At 31.8% G+C, this 24,602-nt stretch overlaps 1 protein-coding gene across 2 annotated transcripts; it reads right to left on the bottom strand.

The window, feature by feature from the left end:
* Window positions 1-596: 596 nt before the first annotated feature.
* LOC127718180 (hemicentin-1-like) lies at window positions 597-17,727 on the bottom strand. 2 transcript variants are annotated; one of them, XM_052224142.1, is made up of 12 exons: window positions 17,684-17,727; window positions 16,504-16,570; window positions 9,920-10,201; window positions 8,736-9,002; window positions 7,704-8,009; window positions 6,481-6,816; window positions 5,193-5,279; window positions 4,603-4,630; window positions 4,014-4,051; window positions 2,705-2,836; window positions 2,104-2,147; window positions 597-948 (listed from the first exon to the last, which is right to left on the bottom strand). In XM_052224142.1, exons 2-12 carry the CDS (start codon window positions 16,559-16,561, stop codon window positions 661-663), a joined length of 1,866 nt encoding a protein of 621 aa, XP_052080102.1. In that variant the 5' UTR covers window positions 16,562-16,570; window positions 17,684-17,727; the 3' UTR covers window positions 597-660. The 2 variants fall into 2 exon arrangements, with proteins under 2 accessions (XP_052080102.1, XP_052080103.1); XM_052224143.1 differs by lacking the exons at window positions 16,504-16,570; window positions 17,684-17,727 and adding an exon at window positions 12,443-12,629.
* Window positions 17,728-24,602: the final 6,875 nt, after the last annotated feature.

Consider the following 24,602-nt stretch of genomic DNA (forward strand, 5'->3'; position numbering starts at 1 on the left):
TATCTTTCATTCACAAGGACGCATAAGTATTATACACTTATATTTAAAACTGACATCAAAAAGTACAATTGAATGACTGGCGCCTCAATAAAGCCCTTGATTATCAATAATAGACAGTTTAAATGTCATGATTCAGGTTTCAGACTAAGTCAACTTTCTTAGAATATGATGTTGAAGAATATTTATATCTTTTACAAACGTAAAACGAAAAATCCCAGATTTGAACGCACTCAAAACCATAGCAAACGTATGCAATTGAGAAGACTTGTTTTGTGTCTACAAACAATGTTGGAAAGCAATCTTTTTGAATGAAACTAAAACCAACAAAAACAAATGTCAAACAACCAAGCAACATAACGTTCTGACAAAAATAGTTCATGTTTGTGTGTCTTATATTTTGTAATTCATTGACCAGACAAAATTCTGTTAAAGCTGGTAACCAAAGTGGATGCAACAAAGCATAGGGTACAATTCTACGTATTTTTTAAAACAACAGATCTAAATCATTTAAATAACACTTTATAGATTTGGTGCGGCCGATGCGCTTTTTCATGTTAAGCTTCATAAGTAACACTGAAAGGAAATAAATTGGAAGCTATATCTATATTTTATTGTGATATCATTCAATCTATATCTAAGCGCAATGTTTTTGCATTTTACTTAAACATCGTTAATTTTATTCTTTATATGCGAAAATATTGCAAGATCCTCAATTTCAACGAAATCTTCGTCGTCACTATTCGATTCATTGAGTGTATCGAGATCCTCAATTTGAACGAAATCTTCGTCGTCACCATTTAATTCATTTGGCGTATTCAGGACCTCTGTCTGCACGTGTGTTAAATCGACATCGGCATAGACAGTTTTGTTTTCAATTCCTATGATACGCATTTCATTTCCAGGTATAGAAGGTTTAAATGTTATATCTGCATAATTTAACTGTCTTGTCTGAAAAATAAATGAAAACTGAAAGAAAAAATTTTATTGTGAAAATATACCAATTTTACCCTAATGTTGATATCTTTTCTGATAATTTAAATCTGTTTAATTTTTGGCCTTCATAATTCATAGAAATTCTTACTAATAAAACAACCCAATATTTTTCTTCTAATACAACAAATTTTGTTTTTGCAAAACATATTTTATTTTTAATACCAAATCCGTATTATATTTTAGGTAAAGTTCCCTGTCAGTGGCTGTTGTTTTCGGGACTCAATAATTGATCAAATGCTTGGCTAAGGATTAACGTGAAAGATTCTTATTGACATGATGAACCACTAAGCTTACACTAGCAAATGAATTGTAGTCTGATATGGTTATTTTCATCAGAACAGCTCTTAAAAGTCTGAACAATAATTTTTTAAGTAAAATTAAGATTAAGGTATTTCCAGACTTATCCGCTGCAGTATATTCAGTAATGTTCAGACCATTCACTTGCAGTCAATTAAGATCTGTTCATTATATGTTCAGACTGTTAGGTAGATGTTTTTACCTGTACAGTCAATTGCAATACTGAATTGTTTGAAACGTTTCTGAATAGTACAGAATTGACTGCAAGCGAATTGTCTGAACAGTACTATACTAACTGCAGTCATTTAAAATGAAATAAACTAAACGCTTAAGACTGAAAATGACTTGATGATTTATTGTTCAGCCTTTTAGATGATTTTAAGATCAAAATGACCGTTTCAGAAAACAATGTTTTTAAATAGTGAAACAGCAAATAAAAAAAAAACTTTTTATAGCTTTTTCACAAATACAATTTATTCAATGAAAACAATCAACTGCTGCATAGAGTACATCAGTCGTTTTGATAATGTGTATGCACTGTGGATTATATAAACGTTGATTTTAATTCACTGAATAATACTACACACTTTTCGTACTTCGACGAAATTTTCAACTTTGGCTTTATGAATCTTAGACACCAAGATCCGATTTTTTCCCTTTTGAATACATTAGGCATATTGATTCTTTTTTTTTTTAATTTTGATACAAAAATAGAAAAAAATAGGTTTGAAATTGTAAGTTAAATCTTTTCTGAAATATATTCAAATCGTAACAGTCCAAAATTTAATAGAGTGTAAAAAGATCATGACTCACCGGTACCTGGAAACTGTTGCTTAATATCTGCGGTCTTTGGTTTTCTGAGGAAAGATGAATTTAATTATTAATTACAAAAAAAGATAAAACAAATATATTAAGTTCGACATGTCTGTAAAATATAGTATAATTCCTTCAATATAAAGGATCAAAATGTGATTTCAAATATTTCATTAGCAATTTTAGAGTTAATTTTTTCAAATATTTGGAGTATCAATTTTGTATTGTACTCACAAATGAATAACAAAAAAGAAAGTTTCGGAACGACAAACATCATATTTTAAAACAAAATTTATTACATGTACACGCACAACCTTTATGGTTCATAAAACGTTGTGTTTCTTAGTTGCTTTTATTCTCACTGTATGATAGAAAAAAATCAAGATTAATATGTAAAAGATAAGGAGATGTGGTATGATGACCAATGAGACAACTATCCACCAAAGTTCAAATGAAGTGGATGTAAGCATTTATAGGCCACCATATGGCCTTCAACAAGAGAAAACCCCATACCGTATGGTTGGCTATAAAAGGCCCCGACATGAAAAATATGGAACAATTGAATCGTTCATTTAACCACTGAAACTGAGTTAACATGTACCTGCATTAGAACTATCAGTCCTTTGACTGGTTGAACCTGTAGCATGTTCTGACAAAGTACTGCGATGTATGGCCTCATTGAATCTAAATGTATTTGACTGATAAAGTACATTCTCCACAGATTCTGCACCACCTGTAGTATATAAGAATATTGATTGAAAAATACAGATTAAAAGATGAAATCCAAAATACTTTCAAATTTAAATATAATTATTTCTGGCAATTAGTGTTGAGTATTCTTTAATTATTTTCATTTTGCTAAATATGTTTACTTTTATATGTGATAGACATATAAAAATAAATAATTTCTACTGAAAATGATGTTCACTGTTGCACAGCTTAGCAATCTCTAGTTGACTTAGAATTAAAATAGCAGATGCTATACTATTCTTACGAGGGTTTGAGCTGCTCTGCTTGCAGATTAAATAGGCTTTCAATTTCTCTTCTTTTCGCCAGATTGGGTCAATATTCTTGGCTGCCTTACCTTCCATTGCATCTCATGTTTTGAATGCGATTCTTTTGTCAGTCTGTAGTTCTATATGAAAAGTTTTCTTAACTCTTTTCGTCTTTACGCTTGTTGCTTTGGTCATGCATTTGTTTATAATTCTATCACATATTTTTATAACCTTTCATTTCTGTGATGAAATTTTCGTTTTTAAACAACGATGAATATACTAAATGTTGCATAGAATAAATAGTTACAGTAAATTATATAATAACTACGATATGATATATTATTGTTATTTTCGATAGTTTTGTGTATATTTCTAAGTTCATTTGTGAACTTTCCATTTCTATGTAGCAACATTCCAGCCACGCCTGCATACGGAGTATGTATCTCCCAATTGTTTCGATATTCAAGGGCTTGTGTTTCCTATCATGATTTCCTTGATAGAGGGTTGCTGCTCACAAGGAAGCTATTAAAACAAGAGTTCCAAATGGTGAAGATGAAATCATCCCTTCGTAACTACAATCCCGTCCTCTTTTCACGAATGTGACCTACCGAATTAGACTTGTTACCGGGTTTGTCCTAACATGAGCAACACGACGGGTGCCACATGTGGATCAGGATCTGCTTACTCTCCGAGCACCTGAGATAACCCCCAGTTTTTGGTGGAGTTCGTGTTGCTTAGTCTTTAGTTTTCTATGTTGTTTTTTGTGTACTATTGTTTGTCTGTTTGTCTTTTTCTTTTTTAGCCATGGCGTTGTCAGTTTATTTTCGACTTATGAGTTTGAATGTACCTCTGGTATCTTTCGCCTCTTTTTAGAATTAGTGAATAACAAAGTTGCATTTGATTAATTATTAATACCTTCCACAACTTCTATAGCTTTGTCGGAAGTTTGTATTCTGAAAGAAGAAAATTACATTTTATTCTTACATTCTTTTGTGTTTCAAAGAGATGAATCAGTTATTATATTTTTATGAGATATTTGAAGATACACTAACATGATGGATTAAAACGTATTTAGGTAGATCAGGTGTCTTCTGCCATCTTGACAATCGGTCTACATTTGTTAAGAAATGTGCTCATTTTTGAAAATGAATATAATTCATTTTGTAAAATTTCATCTGACTGTAAATTGTTTTCTTTTTCTTTTTTTTACGCCTGTTTTTACATATACAGAATTATTTTTGTTTAATTTTTTCGACGTCGACATATAAGGTTAGCTTATGTAAATTTCATAAAGGAATGTGCAGTGATTTTTTTCTTTTTATTTTGTAACAAGAAAACGAGTCCGATAACCCCTATTTTTAGTTTCATTTCTGAAAACACATTACAAGATCTCTCTTACTAGTTTCTTTGTATCAAAAGTATTTATTATAAAAAAAATTACGTTCGAAGAAAAAGTATTGATATATGAATATGATATTAGTGAGAGAACAAGAAGGGTTCCTACCTTTTATTCCTTAATCTTTTAACAAGTGCTGTAATAGAAAAGAAAATAAGTGGAGGTTCAAAATCACTTGGTACAAATGAATATCAACGTATGTTCCTGTCAGCGTATGAAATTGAGAAAACTTCTGACAGATTTTACTTTCAATGGATTTGTTTTTATCAATCCCTTTAAGTTTCAAAATATTTCAAACCATTATTCAAAGGAGAAAGTTTGTCATTCATAATCAAAGATTAATTGTGGTGGTCATGTTTCTCATTCGATCAAAACAAAATTGGAACTTTTTATAAAGGACTGTCAATATAGCGTTTCTGTCAAGTTAATGCAAGATCGACAAAGCAGTTTTAGTAAAGAAAGATGCAAATGTGATGATCAATTGAGTTTCAAAGAGAAGTATTAACATATTGGACATGTGAGCTAGAACGTATTTTAATCGTATATTTAAGAACATTCTCGATGTTCTATTCATTATGTGCCTCATTAATGTTAGCTCAGTAGATTCTAAAAGATAAACCGCAATATAGAGGTACAGTGTTTATTCCTGCAAATAAAGAAATGTTGTTTAATGTATTTATATTTATATTCATACTTACCCACAACTATTCCCGATATGATAAGTATGGAAGTCAATAAAGACAGGACAATCACACCAAAACCTAGTACACGGGGTCTTTCAGTTTCTGCAAGTATGAACAGATTACGAAATATGGACCTTAATTGTAGCATTGTATTTAAGGATATACGAGGTTTTTTGTCCTCTCAATGGGCACTGCTTTTCTGTTCCATTTTTTATTTTCATTTTCTTCTTAACTCTCGATCAGGAGATAAGCTAGACAAAGAGGAAACGTTTTAATTTGTTTCTTTCTGGCCCTACATCTTCATATCTGAATGTGTTTGTTACAAGCTGTTATAAAGCTTTGTGACAATACATATCATTATTATATACGTGTAAGCATTCTTTCATCATTGTAAGAACACTTTCATGGAAGGTTACATTTCAACGCAATAGCACAAACTTTTAAGGATTTTGACAATGCATTATGAGTGGATCACGAAATCGGCATTCTTTCTCAAATCAAAGTGGGGTTCGTGATGCTCAGTCTTTGGTTTTCTATGTTGTGTTTTGTGTACTGTTGTTTGTTTGTCTTTTTCTATTTAGCCATGACGTTGTCAGTTTATTTTTGACTTGTGAGTTTGAATGTCCCTTTGGTATCCTTCGCCTCTCTTTCTCATAGCATTATAATCATTAAGTTTCCGACTTTTTTGCCTTTTGTTCTTTTTAAACAGATTTTGAATCTACCTTTCAAGAAAAAGTTAGGACCTAAAATGTACTTCAGAAGTAGAAAAAAAGTACATTTAAATTAATTAAGTAAAAAGGAAGTTGAAAAAGGACGGATAACAACTCTTAACGTTAAACCTTTTATTTTTTTGGTATGCTTAAAAATAAAATTGAGAATTGAAACGAGAAATGCGTCAAAGAGACAACAACCTGACCAAAGAGCAGAAAACAGCCCAAGGTCATCAATTGGTCTTCAACACAGCGAGAAAATCCCGCACCCGGAGGCGGGCTTCAGCTGGCCCCTAAACAATAACGTATACTAGTTCAGCTAATGGACGTCACACTAAACTCCGAAAGATATATAATGAACCAAAATTTAAAAACATACAAGACTAACAAAGGCCAGAGGTTTCTGACGTGGGATAGGGGAAAAATGCGGCTGGGTTAAACATGTTGTGTGAGATCTCAACCCTCCCCCTTAACCTCTAGCCAATGTGGATTAAACAAACACACAGCAATACCCACGGTAAAATTCAGTTCAAAAAAAGTCAGAGTCCGATGTATTAATAGGTAACAGACGAAACTAAGCAAAATGACATTACCTGTATTCATACATTTAGATTCTACAATTAAACTACTATTTCCATGGTGATTGCATAATGTGATTTTATATTTCTTATTATCCCTTTTTTGCAGCACGGCTAAGCTGATTACAATTTCCAGTCCTTCTATAGTAGTATTCGTGCCATGAAACACATGCGTTGTGTTTTTTGGACTCATTTCTATATCATGCCGTAAATGTATACTGTTTTCTTCTTCAATATGACTGCATTCAATGCTCGATACATTGTGCACAACCACAACCACCTTTAATTTAATGTTGTCCCTTAATTTTCCAAACTGTATTATTTTGTTTTCCTCTACAAAAACAGGAGGACCTGTGAAAAGTATAATGATAAAATACGTTAATTAAAGAGACAGGGGTTTACCGATGCTCAAATCTCGTAAATCGATGAAACAGAGACAAATCAAGGCAAGAAGCCTGAACCGACGGAATCGTATGAAATTCAAAAGGAGCTAGACAGGGGGCGTCGCCAGGGTAACAGTTTCCAGCTAAGCATACATCACCAGTTAACAAGTCAATAAACAAAAAGAAAAATGATAAGATACTTTGAATTTATAAGTTATGATGTCGCTTTTTATCTATTTGTGTGTGTGTTTGCATTTGTCTCCAAATTATGTCATCAAAATAAATCTATGTATGAAAGAAAAAAAAAGGTTACCGTAGTAAACAAAAGCTGACTAGAACTGAATAAATAACATTGCTTGATATTCTAGATAAAAACCTTTCTACACAACTGTTTGCCTTTTAGAGCTTGAACTTCTTTTCATTGAACACAGTAAATGGTATATTTTCTAATTTGCAATTTCACTAATTTGGGTTGTTAGATCGTTGTCTTTTTGACATCTCATTTTATTCAGATCTAACAATTTACTATTAACATAATAAAAATATATGGTTAAAATTGTATTAAGGCATGACTAATACATGCGTAAACAACAAATGCTTAAATGCTTGAAAGAGTCTGACCAGATATGAATGTGTCATTGTTCAATTATGTGCAAAAGACAACATTTTAAAAATACAACTAACTGACAATTGCAACGAAAATGCATGAATTTTGTTAAGTTTACAGCGAGGACAATATCTGACAAATACCTTAAATATTTAACGTTTGTATATCCAACAAATCAGATTATGATGAAATCAGAGCAATAAACTAAAATTCACAGACTTTGATAATTACTAATGAAATGTACATACCTTTCCAAACAACAAAAAGTTCGCCGTACTGGAATACATTCCCGTGAGGATCGGGAACTCCATTACTTGCATTGCAAACATATATGCCACTGTCATCAAATTTACTGGTCGTGTTTTTTAAAATAGGTAGCAGAAGCTTTCCATTAGACGTAGAATTCAGGTATCTTATATGTTCATTGAAATATGAACGGTGCTCCCACCTACCAAATGTAAAGCGGTTTGGTACACCTTCCGGAAAACATTGCAACTGTCGCAATACTTCGTCTTTAGAAAAGTGAATGTATTGCTTTTCCATGATTGGAGGATCTGTAAATCATTTAAACAAATAAAGTGATAATGAAATGAACAATAATCTTTAGTTTTCAAAAAATGTTACTTAATATACCTAATCTTGTTTCAACTATAAAAATTAATACCATACTTTCTAATAATAAATGAGACACAATATTAATAAGAGAAGCAGATAAAAATTTTAAAAGCACAAACGATGAGTAAAGATTTCTTCTTGGATGTGAAATATTTGTTCATGCTTAATCAAATATCTGGCTTTGATGTAAAAAAAAAACAACATTTCATTAACATGGATGAATAAGGGGATACATACTATTCCTTTTTTCTATATCTCGTAATCCCTCATTATTTCTCACTAATTTTGATTAACAATATTTTCAAGTAATTGACGGCTAGACAATATGTGCATACTGCCACTTATTCAAACAAAAAACCAAGCGTAGTACAGTATTATTCATCTGTCGTTCATTTTTTGTAGATACCATGTTTTCAATCAATGGACAACATTTTATTTCAATTTTATTAAGAATAAATGTAAAATGATTGCTTTTAAATCAATGTTATGTTTTGGTGGGGGTGTTCTTTTTTTTTTTATCCTTTTCAATAGAAATATTCATGTTCATTACTTCCCTAATGAAACAAATTATAGGCTTAATTTCAGAATCAAATATTTTTTGAAAAATAACATATCCTCCCTTTTTACAAACAAAGATCGGTGTCATGTGTAAAAATCTTTATTACATAGGACAGTGAAGTTAATTCCTTTTCTATCCTTTCCTATTTCGTTTTCTGCAATACACGAATATTTTCCTCCATCGCTATCGCTTATATTCATCAAGGTAAGACAGATACTGCTAGTAAGATGTGCTTCTTTTGTTACGTTTTGGTCTTTAAACAACCACATTGTTTTAGTAGAAGGTCTGCTGTTAGAACTACAGCACAGTCTGTTTGTTTCTCCTTTGATAAAATGTCTTTCATCTGGGAAGTTAAATTCAAGAACAGGCTTATCTAAAAAAAAAACATCTCAAAGATAGAAATGTAATACTTTGTATATTTTGTATATATAATAAGGATGATATATACCAGGTAGGAAATAAAGAAACATCTAAAAGATCAAAAATCGAAATAGGCGAGACAATGCTTGAACGTTTCAAATCAAAAGAAATTCGACAGGTGAACGACAACATATAAACACTTATACAAGCAGAGAACACTAAAAATTGTATTGTTTTGCAATACAAACATGAGCGCTCACAAACATGTTTAACCCCGCCACATTCTTTATATGTCTGTCTCAAGTCAGGAGCCTTTAGTTCAGTGGTTGTCGTTGGTTCATGTCTGTCATATTTGTTTTTCGTAAATTGTTTTGTTATAAATTAGGCCGTTATTTTTCTCAATAGAATGGTATCATATTTTTCATGTCGGGACTTTTTATAGCTGATTATACGGTATGGGTTTTACTCATTGCTTCAGGCCGTACGGTTGCCTATAATTGCTTACATCCACTTCATTTGAACTTCGGTGGATAGTTGTTTCATTGGCATTTATACCACATCTCCTTACTTTTATATAAACACACAGTTAATAGGTCCGGAACATTAGGCATATTTACAAACGTTGAGGTGGCAAGTCACTCAGTTAACCTTATAAATGTTATACGAGTTTAACTTTTGATAAGGTCTGTTTGGCTTTTAAAGCCCTGTATGTATTTATCAAATTATTAGTTTTTTATTTTTTGACGCAACTGTCTTTTCAAAATTTATGTCTTGATTAATGTATTTGTGTTTTCTATTAGTGCTGTATTTATATTTATTTATTAGTCGTCATCTTGAAAATTTACTGTAGCTTTGTCAGAAATTGCAATATAATTTGATTTTGCTACAATTACCCTTTCAGAACAAACACAATACAGTAATTCAACGTACATCTTATATGCAGTGTTATGACTTTTTCTATAATGTTTTCTTTTTTGGCATCATGCACTTGACAGCAGAATTCCGACAAATGATCTTTTTTCGTTGGAATAAAAGAATACGCCACATATCCAGAACGACCTACTGCCACTACTCTGTCGTTGTGTCTCCAAAGAATAGTTTTTCTGATGTTAACACCGTTGAATATGCATTCTAAAGAGAGATTGTTATTTTCAATTCCACGAAGTATGGCGCCTGGTTTTTCGTTTGTTATTGTAATGTTCGCCATAGAAACTGTAAAATGAAATAAAAATATATGCTTATAGAACTTATAAACAAATTGTATTACAACGTGTTTGGATACCATTCATACGTCCTTATTTTGGTATAGAACTGCACGTGTTTAACCTGTAGTTAAGGCTCTTAAGTTGAAGCAGAAAAATAATTGAATTTCAATATATAGTACTGTTAAATGTAATTTACATTTGTGTGGTATGAAATTTCAAACGAGTTCTTGCTCAAGGTATTGGAGTTGTTTGCCATTTAGGATTTTACATGGCCGCCAATAATCGTTTAAAATTTATACTAAATTTAGCAAGTGTCGATACAAATTCATCTATCGGGTTTTCATTGAAACTGAAAGTATCCTTATATTTTTGTTAACAAATATATTGTTTGCTTTCAATAATAAATAAAATCTATTGAAGCCCTTTGATTATATGGGTTTGCATATTTTATTCTTAGTGTAAAACAAGTTATAGTATGAATCAAATAGATATATTTTCTTCTTTTGTATAAAAGAAAAATTGGTAAAAAGGTGTAAATACATTTGGATATTCCAATTTATAAAGATCCACGGGAAGGATCATTTACTGATCTAAAGAACGCATTCGTTTGCATCAGTAAAATTTTCCCTCCATTAATATCTTAAAATTCGGTAACAATCAATAGGTAAAGGTTTAGTTGCCAAAAGTGTACATTTCACATTTAGGAGTGCGAGTAAGAGTCTACTCCGTTGTCCTTGAAACGTAAAATACAAAAACATATTTTTAATATATTTTAACAATATTATTTTGCGTCAGAATCAATTGTTTTATATTTTAGGGATTAAGGTTGATTTGATAACTCAAAATTTTCATTACCAGGAAAAAAAGGCATCACAATGTATATGTGTCAAGTTTATTTCTTATTCAATAAATCATCGTTACAGCTTAGGTTGGATTTTTAAACGCAATAAATCTTTTAATGCGCATTATAATTATTTTTTATACAAGTTATTTCATTTTCGTTGTAAGTTATTTAGGCTTGAGTATAATGTTATACATGAAAATTTACCTAAAACGGAGGACGAGAAGAGCGCTCACTCACAAATGCCTTAAACGCCTGTCAAGATTATCTGAACGACTTGCTATAATTAAGTATAAAAAAGAAGATATGGTATGATTGCCAATGAGACAACTCTCCACAAGAGACCAAATGACACAGAAATTAACAACTATAGGTCACCGTACGGCCTTCAGCAATAAGCAAAGCCCATACCGCATAGTCAGCTATAAAGGGCCCTGAAATGACAAATGTAAAAATATTCAAACGGGAAAACTAACGGCCTAATTTATGTACAAAAGGTCTTGAAAGGAAATCGTTCCTACAAAACAATAGCTAATTTCAGTATTTAATCTCGGGCTTTTTCTTTTCAGGCTCTAAAACAATTTTCAATTCTGTCATGTTACGAGTATTTCTATACACTTGTTTAGTATGTTATTTTAACTTTCAAAAATTCGTCTTTAATAACCAATCAGACAATAATTGTCACACAATATTGTTTCAAACGGTAATTACTGGGTAAATCCAAACTATCAATTTGGAATCGTTTATAATATGATGTGCTTATATCAAGGGTCATTATGACAGGACGTCATTTCTACGATGGTAATTACCTTATTCTTAATAAAAACAAATTCAATATTGTCAATTTGAGGAAAGTCTGACGGTGCAGAAACCTACCTTAGCATGTGTTATAACAGCTCCGATTCATACTTATATTTACTTTATTTAAATTGTAAAAATAAAGAGATATGGTATGATAACCAATTAGACAACTATCCACCAAAGAAAAATTGACGTGGGTGTAAGAAACTATAGGTTTAGGATAAATTTTTTTTATCACATGCTTGAATATTTTCAAATTATAGGTATCAAAACGAGTGAGAATTATATATCACTTGATATCAACTTGAGTTAATTGATTTGAATATAATAATAAACGAGTCTTTGGTCAGTTTATTGTTATTATTAAAATTAAATAAAGAGAGTTAATATCACGCGATACGTAATTCTCACGAGGTGTTAAATGTTTTCTCTTATAGCCAAAAAGGACATTGTGGTAAAATATTTTCGATTTCGGAAGCTTCTTTTACTATATAAGTCCGCATACTGTATTTTAATCATATCAGACTCTGTTCATTGTGATACAAGAACAAATGCAGGAAATATATGCATGTAATAAGTCACAACCATAAGATATTTGCAATTTACCTGTGTCCAATGTTATCATCGTCATATACAGTAGCCGACAGTATCTCTCGTTCAGCATGCTTCTTGTCTTGAAGTTTAAAAGATATTATTTACACTAAGAATAAATAAAATACAAATACTAATGCATCAAAGATTTTGGAGACTTAATTGTACGTTTTCATAACCTAAGCGCGGAAGATCCTTTCAAACTTAAATTGACCGGACGAAAAATACAAATACAGCGGCTTCTTTTTTTTGTGATGTTCGACAGAATGATATACGTATCAGCGGTATTTAATTCATAACAGCCTTTTGAATCAGCAAAAATCGAGCCAACTTTACTCATATCTTAGGGAAAAACATCGTTAAAGTCAACGCAAATTGTGAGCCAGGAAGTCCGAAAGTTTACAAAAAATAAATGTTGCAGGTAAAACAATTGTCATTCCTTTCCAGCCCTTTGATAATTATACGTTTTTTCACAATTTCAAGCCAATTTGGAGAAACACCTTTTATATGATGACGCATTCGTATTTTTTCGTTTAAATCCTGAAAAAGTGTAAAAAAAGTCAAAGTGAGTACAATCGATTGTAGATATTTTTGTCTGGTCAATTTAAGTTTTAAAGGGTCTTCTGCGCTTACGTTAAGGAAACCAAGATACTTATAGAAAGCGCAAGCTCTGAAATATCGTACAAGCATAGAAAAGGAAAGTTCACAATTGGGAAGCTAAAATCATCCCATTTGTCGTAAAACGTTGCTCTTAAACCGACCCTCATTGTCTATTAATAGACTTAACTGTATCTGTGGTATATCTTATTTAAAATTCGGTTGGATAGATGTGTTCAACAAAGTCAGCAGTATACATTTGTAGTTTTGTTTTATAAAGTTTAGGTTTTGCTTTGGTCAAGCCAGTCCTACTGAAAGAATGGAGTCGTCAACTATGGGAAGGTGGGTCAATGACTATTGTCATTAAACGTTGAAATGCAGTTTCTTTTCCGACAATCTGACATTTGAAACTTGGACCTCGTCGGACATGCATCGCAGGTAAATCATGTAAATGTAGTAAATGTATTGAGATGTTATCAAAGTAATCAAGTAATTTGTCACACCTAAGTAAAAACAAGCAGATATTTTCGACAGGCGGATAACCTGAAACTTGTATGCGCTTCCGCTCAGTTTTAGTACTGATACATGACAAGAAAACGTATGCTGTGAAAATGCAAGACTGCAATACAGCATAATACTTAATACCTTCAAACAGATAATAATATATTAATTAAATACTGGTTTGGATATGCTGACTGTATTAATAGGCAGCCACGTCCTGCCATAATAGGAGTGTTAAATTATAATTCGGCGTCGCGTGTAGGGTTAAAAGCCTTTGCAACAACTCTCTAGGAGTCTGAGTGTGGCCTCTTGCATGGCAAAATTTCAGTCCCTTTCCAGCATGCAGTCTTGCTCTATTGATATTGCAAATTTCCCGTCTTCATCCCTGTGCACCTACTTTGTAGAACCTACATATTATTTTGATATCTCCGCTTGATGAAGTAGGGGTTTATAGTGATTGGGGTGTCTTTTTGTCCGTTTGTCCGTCGGTTCGAACCAATGTCGTCTAAACCAAAGAATGAATTTCATTACAACTTTCACATAATCTTTATTTCGTAGTGTTCTTGTGCACGACCTCTTATACTTTTTGATCAGAATGATTTCTTTGGTTTCTATAATAAAACATAGATTTTTAAATTTTATATTAAAAGGGATTTAACATTCCCCTTTTGCATTTCATCATAAACTTGTGAATGGTTTTCAATCAGACGTTCTCAAATTCTTCAGGACTTAATGCAAATGTGCATCTCCTACTTTACTTTTTTATCAAAATGATTTTTTGGGGTTTCCATATATACACATGGACTTTGCCCCTTCATAATATAGGGATAAACATTCCCATCCGCAACTTATCACATACCAGTAAATGGATTACAACCAAACTTTCACGGTTTCTTCATGACATCATGTCATTGTGCTTCCTTTTTTTTCTTTTGATTAGAATGATTTCTGGAGTTTCCCATACAAATACGTGGATTTTGCCCTTTAATATTATAGAGTGAATATCCTCCATCCGACACTCTTTCTACACCATTCAATAGATTTCAATCGAATTTATAGATTCCTTTTAACATAACGGTGTTGTGAGCCTCCTATTTGAGCAGAATGATATCTGAGGTTTTCAATTCACAAATAACGACTTCACTCTGTTATTATATCATGAATAGTATATCCTCAATCCGCAACTCCTCTTAAACCAGTCAATCGATTGCAATCAAACTTTTGCAGATTCTTCATAACATAACACTATATTTCGTTCCGATTAAAATATTTCAGTGTTTTCTGAAGCGATAACAGGGAATTTTTCTTAATTTTTTTTACATAAGAGTTATTTTCGCAGTGCCATTCAGCAAATCATATTCACACTACAGTACACTTTTATATCCGTTTCGCCTTATTTAGGGGGTACATAACACTACAGAGAGATAACTCTGTAAAAATCAGCTGAACGTTTTAATCACGTTCTATGTTTAAGGAAATATTAAGCTTCTCAATGATAAAAAATAAGTGTTTGTCAAACTGCTATGTATCCAATGAAATTTTTCTCGATAAAGTGTGTGGTTCAATTTTTTTTGAAATTTTTATATTTTTGTCAAAGGGTCAAAGTAAATATTTTGTCAAAATTTTATGAAAATTAAACGAGCCAAAATTAATTTTAGTTAAGGTGTTTGGTACCACCTTAAGAGTTTTCTAAGAATCTTTATAACATATGGCCAAATTGCCCTCCTTATTTAGTTGTTGATGTCAATTAATTTCCAAAAGCAATGAATAAGGAAGGAGAGGGGGTATTATTTTGTAAGCCTTCCTAACGGTATCTCTAGTATTTTATATTTATTGTTCTGAATATGCCAAAACTTATTCCATTCGGGACGTTTAACAAACAGGAGACAAGTTTTGATGACATTCGATGTGGTTTTATCCTTTTAAACACATATACAAAATTGTACTTACCTGCAAACTATTTCCTCAATGCATTTGTACTAACGAACTTTCACTCTCACAACTTACAGACTTATTTCAGACGAATTGATTTCATGGTGTACAGTAAATCAGTTTCTATTCATTGAACTCATAATTGTGTATTGTTTCTTTAACGTTTTTTGTTGGTTAAATACAACTTAAGTTCATATGTCATAGATATATCAATTAAATTTACATATCAAACATAATATGATGTTTTAAAATTTATCCGATACAATGGTATTTCCATAAAAAAAACCATACAAATAAAGAAAAGAAACTGTTACTCCTGCTCTTGAAAGGCTGTATGCTGATGAACTGTTTATATATATGATATGTATTATAATAAATAGTGTCAAGTGGAAAGAACAATACGTATCATGATATACACGAAATTGTAATAAACAATTACTAATGCTTCCTGTTAAACATTAAATACAATTTGACGTCATGTATTAAAATCAAATCCATGAATGATAATTGTTCCCTGTGGTGAATTCTGTTGAAAGATTTCCTTTTCAACATTGTCCAATATTAAATGAGAATGAGGGGCCTTTGCAATAAAAATCAAATATATAGGAAAATGTCTTTCTTTGTCATGTTTGTATTGTTTCTAGTCTGAAAACTGTAATGTTTTCAAAAGAAGTCATTTCTTAACTGCTCAATTTTCTCGTTTTCTTGCTTGATAAGGTTCTTATGGATGTTACAACAAACCTTACAATATCATCATCTTTTATTGAATGGTTTTCCTGTTTTGAGTTTAAGATTTTCAACGACAACAGAACAATAAAGAGAGTTAATATCACGCGATACGTAATTCTCACGAGGTGTTAAATGTTTTCTCTTATAGCCAAAAAGGACATTGTGGTAAAATATTTTCGATTTCGGAAGCTTCTTTTACTATATAAGTCCGCATACTGTATTTTAATCATATCAGACTCTGTTCATTGTGATACAAGAACAAATGCAGGAAATATATGCATGTAATAAGTCACAACCATAAGATATTTGCAATTTACCTGTGTCCAATGTTATCATCGTCATATACAGTAGCCGACAGTATCTCTCGTTCAGCATGCTTCTTGTCTTGAAGTTTAAAAGATATCATTTACACTAAGAATAAATAAAATACAAATACTAATGCATCAAAGATTTTGGAGACTTAATTGTACGTTTTCATAACCTAAGCGCGGAAGATCCTTTCAAACTTAAATTGACCGGACGAAAAATACAAATACAGCGGCTTCTTTTTTTGTGATGTTCGACAGAATGATATACGTATCAGCGGTATTTAATTCATAACAGCCTTTTGAATCAGCAAAAATCGAGCCAACTTTACTCATATCATAGGGAAAAACATCGTTAAAGTCAACGCAAATTGTGAGCCAGGAAGTCCGAAAGTTTCCAAAAAATAAATGTTGCAGGTAAAAAAATTGTCATTCCTTTCCAGCTCTTTGATAATTATACGTTTTTTCACAATTTCAAGCCAATTTGGAGAAACACCTTTTATATGATGACACATTCGTATTTTTTCGTTTAAATCCTGAAAAAGTGTAAAAAAAGTCAAAGTGAGTACAATCGATTGTAGATATTTTTGTCTGGTCAATTTAAGTTTTAAAGGGTCTTCTGCGCTTACGTTAAGGAAACCAAGATACTTATAGAAATCTAAGAATCTTTATAACATATGGCCAAATTGCCCTCCTTATTTAGTTGTTGATGTCAATTAATTTCCAAAAGCAATGAATAAGGAAGGAGAGGGGGTATTATTTTGTAAGCCTTCCTAACGGTATCTCTAGTATTTTATATTTATTGTTCTGAATATGCCAAAACTTATTCCATTCGGGACGTTTAACAAACAGGAGACAAGTTTTGATGACATTCGATGTGGTTTTATCCTTTTAAACACATATACAAAATTGTACTTACCTGCAAAATATTTCCTCAATGCATTTGTACTAACGAACTTTCACTCTCGCAACTTACAGACTTATTTCAGACGAATTGATTTCATGGTGTACAGTAAATCAGTTTCTATTCATTGAACTCATAATTGTGTATTGTTTCTTTAACGTTTTTTGTTGGTTAAATACAACTTAAGTTCATATGTCATAGATATATCAATTATATTTACATATCAAACATAATATGATGTTTTAAAATTTATCCGATACAATGGTATTTACATAAAAAAAAACATACAAATAAAGAAAAGAAACTGTTACTCCTGCTCTTGAAAGGCTGTATGCTGATGAACTGTTTTTATATATGATATGTATTATAATAAACAGTGTCAAGTGGAAAGAACAATACGTATCATGATATACACGAAATTGTAATAAACAATTACTAATGCTTCCTGTTAAACATTAAATACAATTTGACGTCATGTATTAAAATCAAATCCATGTATGATAATTGTTCCCTGTGGTGAATTCTGTTGAAAGATTTCCTTATCAACATTGTCCAATATTAAATGAGAATGAGGGGCCTTTGCAATAAAAATCAAATATATAGGAAAATGTCTTTCTTTGTCATGTTTGTATTGTTTCTAGTCTGAAAACTGTAATGTTTTCAAAAGAAGTCATTTCTTAACTGCTCAATTTTCTCGTTTTGATGCTTGATAAGGTTCTTATGGATGTTACAACAAACCTTACAATATCATCATCTTTTATTGAATGGTTTTCCTGTTTTGAGTTTAAGATTTTCAACGACAACAGAACAATAGACTGAACGAGTAATTATTCAATGTTGTTCGGTCAGTTTTCTATCTAAGGAAAATATTACTTTAGCTGTATTTGGCAAAACCTTTTGGAGTTTTTAAGACCTCAATGGTCTTGATCTTCGTACTTTATTAGGCCTTTTGAACTGTTTTATTCGGCCGTCACCGATGAATCTTTTGTAGAAACGCTCGTCCAGCGTACACAGTTTTGAATCCTAGTATCTATGAGGAGTTTATATTCAGAAAAAGCAATTGTGGTAAAATCAATACTCATCAGACATTTCATTCGTGGTAATTTAGGATTTGTACTTTAACTTGTATTTTAAAAATGCAAAATGATGAACACTGCATTATCTAAAATATGAGAGATCACTGATGGATCAAGCCAAATACATTAACAGCACTGAATTTACAGCCAGAGACACATCAGATAAAAATTGTTTAAACTCTTAACTATACTTTAGGTGTGTATGTTCTTTTGAGATGTAGTTATGATCAACATGGATGGATCAGCCTCACAAACATCTTTTAGTGTAATCCTTCAAATGTTTCAAAACGAAATACAATTTACCTGTGAATTAATGATTATACAAAAATAAGATGTGGTATGATTGCCAATGAGACAACTTTCCACCGTTAACCAACTGACGTAGAAAGTTAACAACTATAGATCACCGTATGACCTTAAACAACGAACAAAACCTATACCGCGTTCTATTTTTTTTTTTATTTGATCCGCTTTGAACATTTGTATTACATTTTGGATATTAAAATATTTTGGCCTCAAACATCATTTGAGAGACATCAATTGTCGAAATGCGCATATGTTGAATTGAAATTGGTGCCGTTTATAAATGTTATTACTACTACTGGGTCGATACTTCTGCTTGTGGACTATAAGTCTCCGATGGTATCACCAGCCCAGTGGTCGGTACTTTGGAACAAACAGATATTGTATGAAATTATTGGTAATTAAGGAATATATCTCCCTCATGCAAAGCTCTGATTCCTTGTCCAGATTTGAGTATACTTTAGGACCTTTTTTGGTTTGATCCGCTTTTCAACATTTGTATTCGATTTTGGATATTCAATTATCTTGGCGTCAGGAAGAGACATAAATTGTCGAAATACGCAGCTGGTGCATTAAAATTAGTACTGTTTATGCTTAAAAGACCCCGAAATGATATATGTAGAACAACACGAAAGAGAAAACTAACCACCTGATTTATGTACAAAACAATAAATGAAAAACAAATTATGATATACAGCAACAAACGATAATAACTGATCAATTGCAGGCTGTACTGTTTATGCTTAAAAGACCATGAAATGATATATGTAGAACAACACTAACCACCTGATTTATGTACAAAACAATAAATGAAAAACGAATTATGATATACAGCAACAAACGATAATAACTGATCAATTGCAGGCTCCTGACTTGGGACATGCATGTTGCGGGTTTAAACATGTGTACAGGCGCGCCATCCCTCCCCTAACATGGGATAATGGTGTGACAACATCATTTCTGAAAAACTCTATACGTGCCTTAGTCATTTCAGGTCAGTAGAATAGTTTTCATAAAAATAAAGGTGTCGCATATAGTTATTTTGAAGTCTCATTAGTTTTAAAATTGAAATCAATTGTCACAATATGTGCAGAAGATTTAGTATAAGTAATCTCGATCTTATGGTTTGACTGTGTCATCATATATAGGAATATTTGCAGGACAAATATTTTTATTCCTGTTATCTTTTCTCGTTCAATTGAGTACTGTCAATCTTAGCAGTTACTATATTTATCTTCCTTAATACATGATCACTATTAAGTTTATATAAGACCAAGAATACTGCTAAAAATCAACAACACCTATCGAACTTTGTAGATATATCCCGGCATTATTCACTGCAACATTAAATTAATAATTATAACAAAAATACCGAACTCCAAGGTAATTTCAAAGAGGGGGGGGGGGGGGGGGGGTCATAAAAACTGACAAAATCAAACGTCAACCTTATCAACCAACTTGGTATAGGCATTTTCCAAAGAAAATTGTGGGTAAAACCGGGTTTTATAGCTAGCTAAACCTTCCACTTGTATGAACACTGTTAAAGTAACTGTTTAACGACTTTGGAAAACGAGATAAATATTATATCAGAAAGTCGTTCTCATTTTAAAAAATGGTCAAATAAATTACAAAAATATGGTATTAACGGGAAATTAGTAAATAATCTTTTGGTATATATAAAGATATTGAGTCATGTGTCGAAATCAATTTTCAGATATTTTTCCCATGTCTATCCTTTCTTACATTTTTAATTACAATGTATCTGACAAAGAGGAATTGTTTGAATCTATATTTTTTTAAATCAGTATTGGTTTGAACTAGGCGAGTTTGAATGTAATCACACTTTCTTCGGTTTTCTGTGTTTATAGTTTGTATTTTTTCAATGTGTTAGTTATTAATCAATCTATTTTGTTCATGATATAAATTATCATTATTAAACGTTACAGCTGGATTTTGAAAAGTTTGAAACTTTTTGTATTTAATACGTATCCTGTTGCGTGCTTTCTTCCTTAAAAGGTTTTTAAGCAGAGAAACATGTTTCCTCGTGCGTCATACCACAGGAAACAAAACTATTAATCATATTATTAGACGTTAAAGATCAAATTAAACGGAACAATTAAGCTAGACTTACGCTTTACTTTATAACTTATATTTTTTTTAGTTCAGCGTTAACTTGTAGTATAAAGTTTAAGATTTTAACCCCAATTTTCCACACATGTTGTTAAAGAAGTTGAATCTTACGATAAACTAATTGACACTGTCAGCAAAAACTGCACTATGCTAGGTGACTTATATTAGAACAAGATTTTAATATTGGAAAATGATTTTACACTAAAAAAACATTACGCAAATAACAGAACATAGAGCTATAACTAATTGTAAGTCACTGATATTTGTATTTGTATTTGTACCTATAGTTGCATTAGCACAACTAATGTACTTACAGATTGCTTATCCACAACCCTCAGTCAATGTCTACTGACTTTGAAATTGTTGCATAGCTTGCATGTTGAAGTATGCGATAAGGTCAATTTAACAGTTCAAGAAGGTTAATTATATTTGTTATATAACTACTAGTAATTAGCGTTTAAATGTCTCATTTCTACGGCGAGTATATTGATCCGCTCTTTTAGTCATGATTCATTTACTTTGAAACCTTTTCATAGTTTAAATGTTAACGTTTTTGATTGAGCCATTTGAAGGGAACCATTTATGATAAGCCAAAGTCTTTTGGTAAGCAGTTGTTAAGCAGTGACATGTTTGATTTTCATTGAGATTATTTGGCCCCGGATCATTGACTTCAAAATTTTGAATAGTTAACATGTTAAAAAGTAAAAATACAAAAATACCGAATTCAGAATTCAGAAATTTCAGAATGGAAAGTCCCTTATCAAATGGCAAAAACTAAAAAAACATCAAACGAATGAAAAAGAACTGTCATAATCCTGACTTGGTACAGGCATTTCCTTATGTAGAAAATACTGGATTAAACCTTGTGTTATAGCTACAGCCCCTGGATGGTGTAAACTTCCCAAAAAAAACCGTGTATGGTGTATCGTGTAATGGTGTATGGCATATGGTGCAATGGTAGAAGGTGTATGGTGCTATGGTGTATGGTGTAAGGGGAATGGTGTAATGGTGTAACGTGCGATCGGGAATGGTGTGAATGAATGGTGTACGACATTTAAAACTATGCAAAATATTGATAAGAACTGATCTTAATTTAATACATTAATTTACAATATTGTGATCAAAATTCGTTTCTCAAAATAAATAAATGATTTTGTAGTCGCACGCTTTCTTTGAAATTAAATTGCATTATGGTGTAATGTGTAAGGTGTATGGTGCAAAGGTGTAACGTGAATGGCACAGGGTGTATGGTGTAATTGCACAGGGTGTATGGTGTAATGGTGTATGGTGAATGATGTAATGGTGTATGGTGTTAGTGGGAAGTTTACACCATCCAAGGGCTGTATCTAAGCCTCTCACTTGTATGACAGTCTCATAAAATGCAATAATATGGACAACAATGTGTGAACAAAATAAACAGACATAATAGGTAAAAATGTCAACAATTGGGGTACAGCAGTCAACATTGTGCAATAATCTTAATCATTATAAAAGCAAACAACTATGTCAACAAAGAAAAACAAAATGACATATAGACTCTCTATAGACAAAGCACATATTACATTGTAAGCAAATATGAAAGACAAGAATACAAAAAAATGACCACATCACAATAATACGATGGCGAGATGTATAAATATCGAGCCACGCCAAAAGGATACTACCAAAAATTGATTAAACAGTAAAGGTTAAAATATTCAAAGACAAAAAAATAAAAAACGAACACTGTAATACGTTATTAAGATGATAAATAACGTCCGTACCTAGAATCTATACTTCAAGACCATCATGTATTATTTGTGAAACTGATACGGAATTTTTATCAACAAGGTCTTTGTATCTTCCGATGAACTTTCTTTTAGAAAAAAGACGCAACGTTCTTTGACATAACCCTCGTTCATCAACTTTATGCCTAGACACTGGTGACGTTTTATAAAGTCCGAGTAGCAGCTGCAAACTCTTGAATATCGAATGAGTTGGGAAATGTGTATACCATATGCAGGTGAAGTTGGTATATTGCTGCTAAGTTGTGGGAAATTGATAATTTCAAAATTAAAATCGTCTCGTTTGTCATAGATTCTGGTACTGAGATGACCGCTTATGTCAAATTCGAGGTATAAGTCTAAAAATGAAGTGTTGTAATTTAATATAAACATTTGTATTATACTATAAGATATGTGTCTATATCTTATGATATTATTATGTCCCGAAAGATGTTTCACAATCTGTAAAATCAATCACGACATGATTAACACTTATAACCTAAATACCACTGTATGTATATCTCTGATATCAATAATCCAGCTTTCGATTACAAATATATGACACGGAAAATTCTTGTTCATTGTTGAAGTACTCTCCTGCCTTGGATTTTGTGAAATAATTTATAGCGCGATAGAATGTACTTCCTGTTAGGGATGTATTTTTGGTATCACATACGTTACTATGCTCGATCCCTTTTTTTATACATCTGATGTGGAGAAAAAAAACTCATAAGCCGACGGGAGACTGACCGAAAATGGCAAAATACTAGAAACAACGAAAGGCCAACAGTCCACAAAGCACTATACAAAATAAATCAAAGTCTGCCAACATGAAACATTAACCCTTACAAAAACAAGAATGTGTCCATTTTACACGGATGCCCTACTCGCACTACATTTTCTATGTTCAGTAGACAGTGAAATCGGGGTCAAAAAGACAAAAATAGGTATCGAAAAAAATTGTTAACAAAGGTACAAAACTCCAAGGTAAATTCAACAAAGAGAAATTCCGTAAAACATGACAAAATCAAACGCTCAAATATTTCAACCAAAAGAACGAATGGAACAAAACTGTCATATTCCTGACTTGGTACATGCATTTCCGAAGAAACTGATGGGTCTTGGTTTGAGCGTACAAATCGCAGACATGAAAGACAAAATTTTGATATCATATACATTTTTTTTATTTAAATGATGATCTTTTTAGAAATTTATGCTTTGTATAATGTCAGCCAAAGGAAACAAAATAAATATAACGATTGAAAAAAGTAAACACCTTTTCATCCATGAAAAAGGTGTGCGTTTTATGAATATAAGCTTTTCGACGTATCGTCTATAAAATCACTTGAGCTAGGTAAAATGTCATAATATTAAAGAACATATTTAAGAAAAACGAACAATTAATAGTTATTTGACTTATCTTAAAAGTGTAAATTTCATTGTGTCTGACCTCAGTTTTGCTAAGTGTATTCAAAATATACAAATATTCATATAACAAAATACGACCCACAGTATTCATGACTTTTCACAATAAAAACATGTTTAACCTCGCCGCATTCGATATGTGCCTGTCCATAGCCAGGAGCTTGTAATGCTGTTTGTTTTTTCTCGTTTTAGCTGTTTTACATGTTGTCATGATGTCATCTTTTAAAACATACAATATGCTAAGAATGCACTGTTTAAGCTTGTTTGTCCCTTGGTCTCTGGTGGAACGTTATCGCATGGGTAATTGTATCACACCTCCTTAATTTTATATTAAGTGCGTTTTGTTATACAGTTGCGCTCATTCCATGGTTACAAATCTATGGTCTTGAATAAATGGGGTATACATAAACGTTCACTAGAATTGTCAATTCTTGAACTGTTTGAAACTAGCAAATGTTCAGTTGTACAAAGTCTATTTTACTTAAGACCATCAAAGTTCCGTAAGCATCA

This window comes from Mytilus californianus, unplaced genomic scaffold, assembly GCF_021869535.1.
Source record: "Mytilus californianus isolate M0D057914Y unplaced genomic scaffold, xbMytCali1.0.p SCAF_10, whole genome shotgun sequence".
NCBI lineage: Eukaryota > Metazoa > Mollusca > Bivalvia > Mytilida > Mytilidae > Mytilus > Mytilus californianus.

What these genes read in the sequence shown, in the direction of transcription:
- LOC127718180 (XM_052224142.1), bottom strand. Translation starts at nt 16,561, where the DNA reads ATGCTGAACGAGAGATACTGTCGGCTACTGTATATGACGATGATAACA. An exon ending in GATGATAACATTGGACACAG is followed by an intron (nt 10,202 to 16,503) that starts GTAAATTGCAAA and finishes TTCATTTTACAG; the next exon opens with TTTCTATGGCGAACATTACA. An exon ending in GACTGATAGTTCTAATGCAG is followed by an intron (nt 2,148 to 2,704) that starts GTACATGTTAAC and finishes ATCTTTCCTCAG; the next exon opens with AAAACCAAAGACCGCAGATA.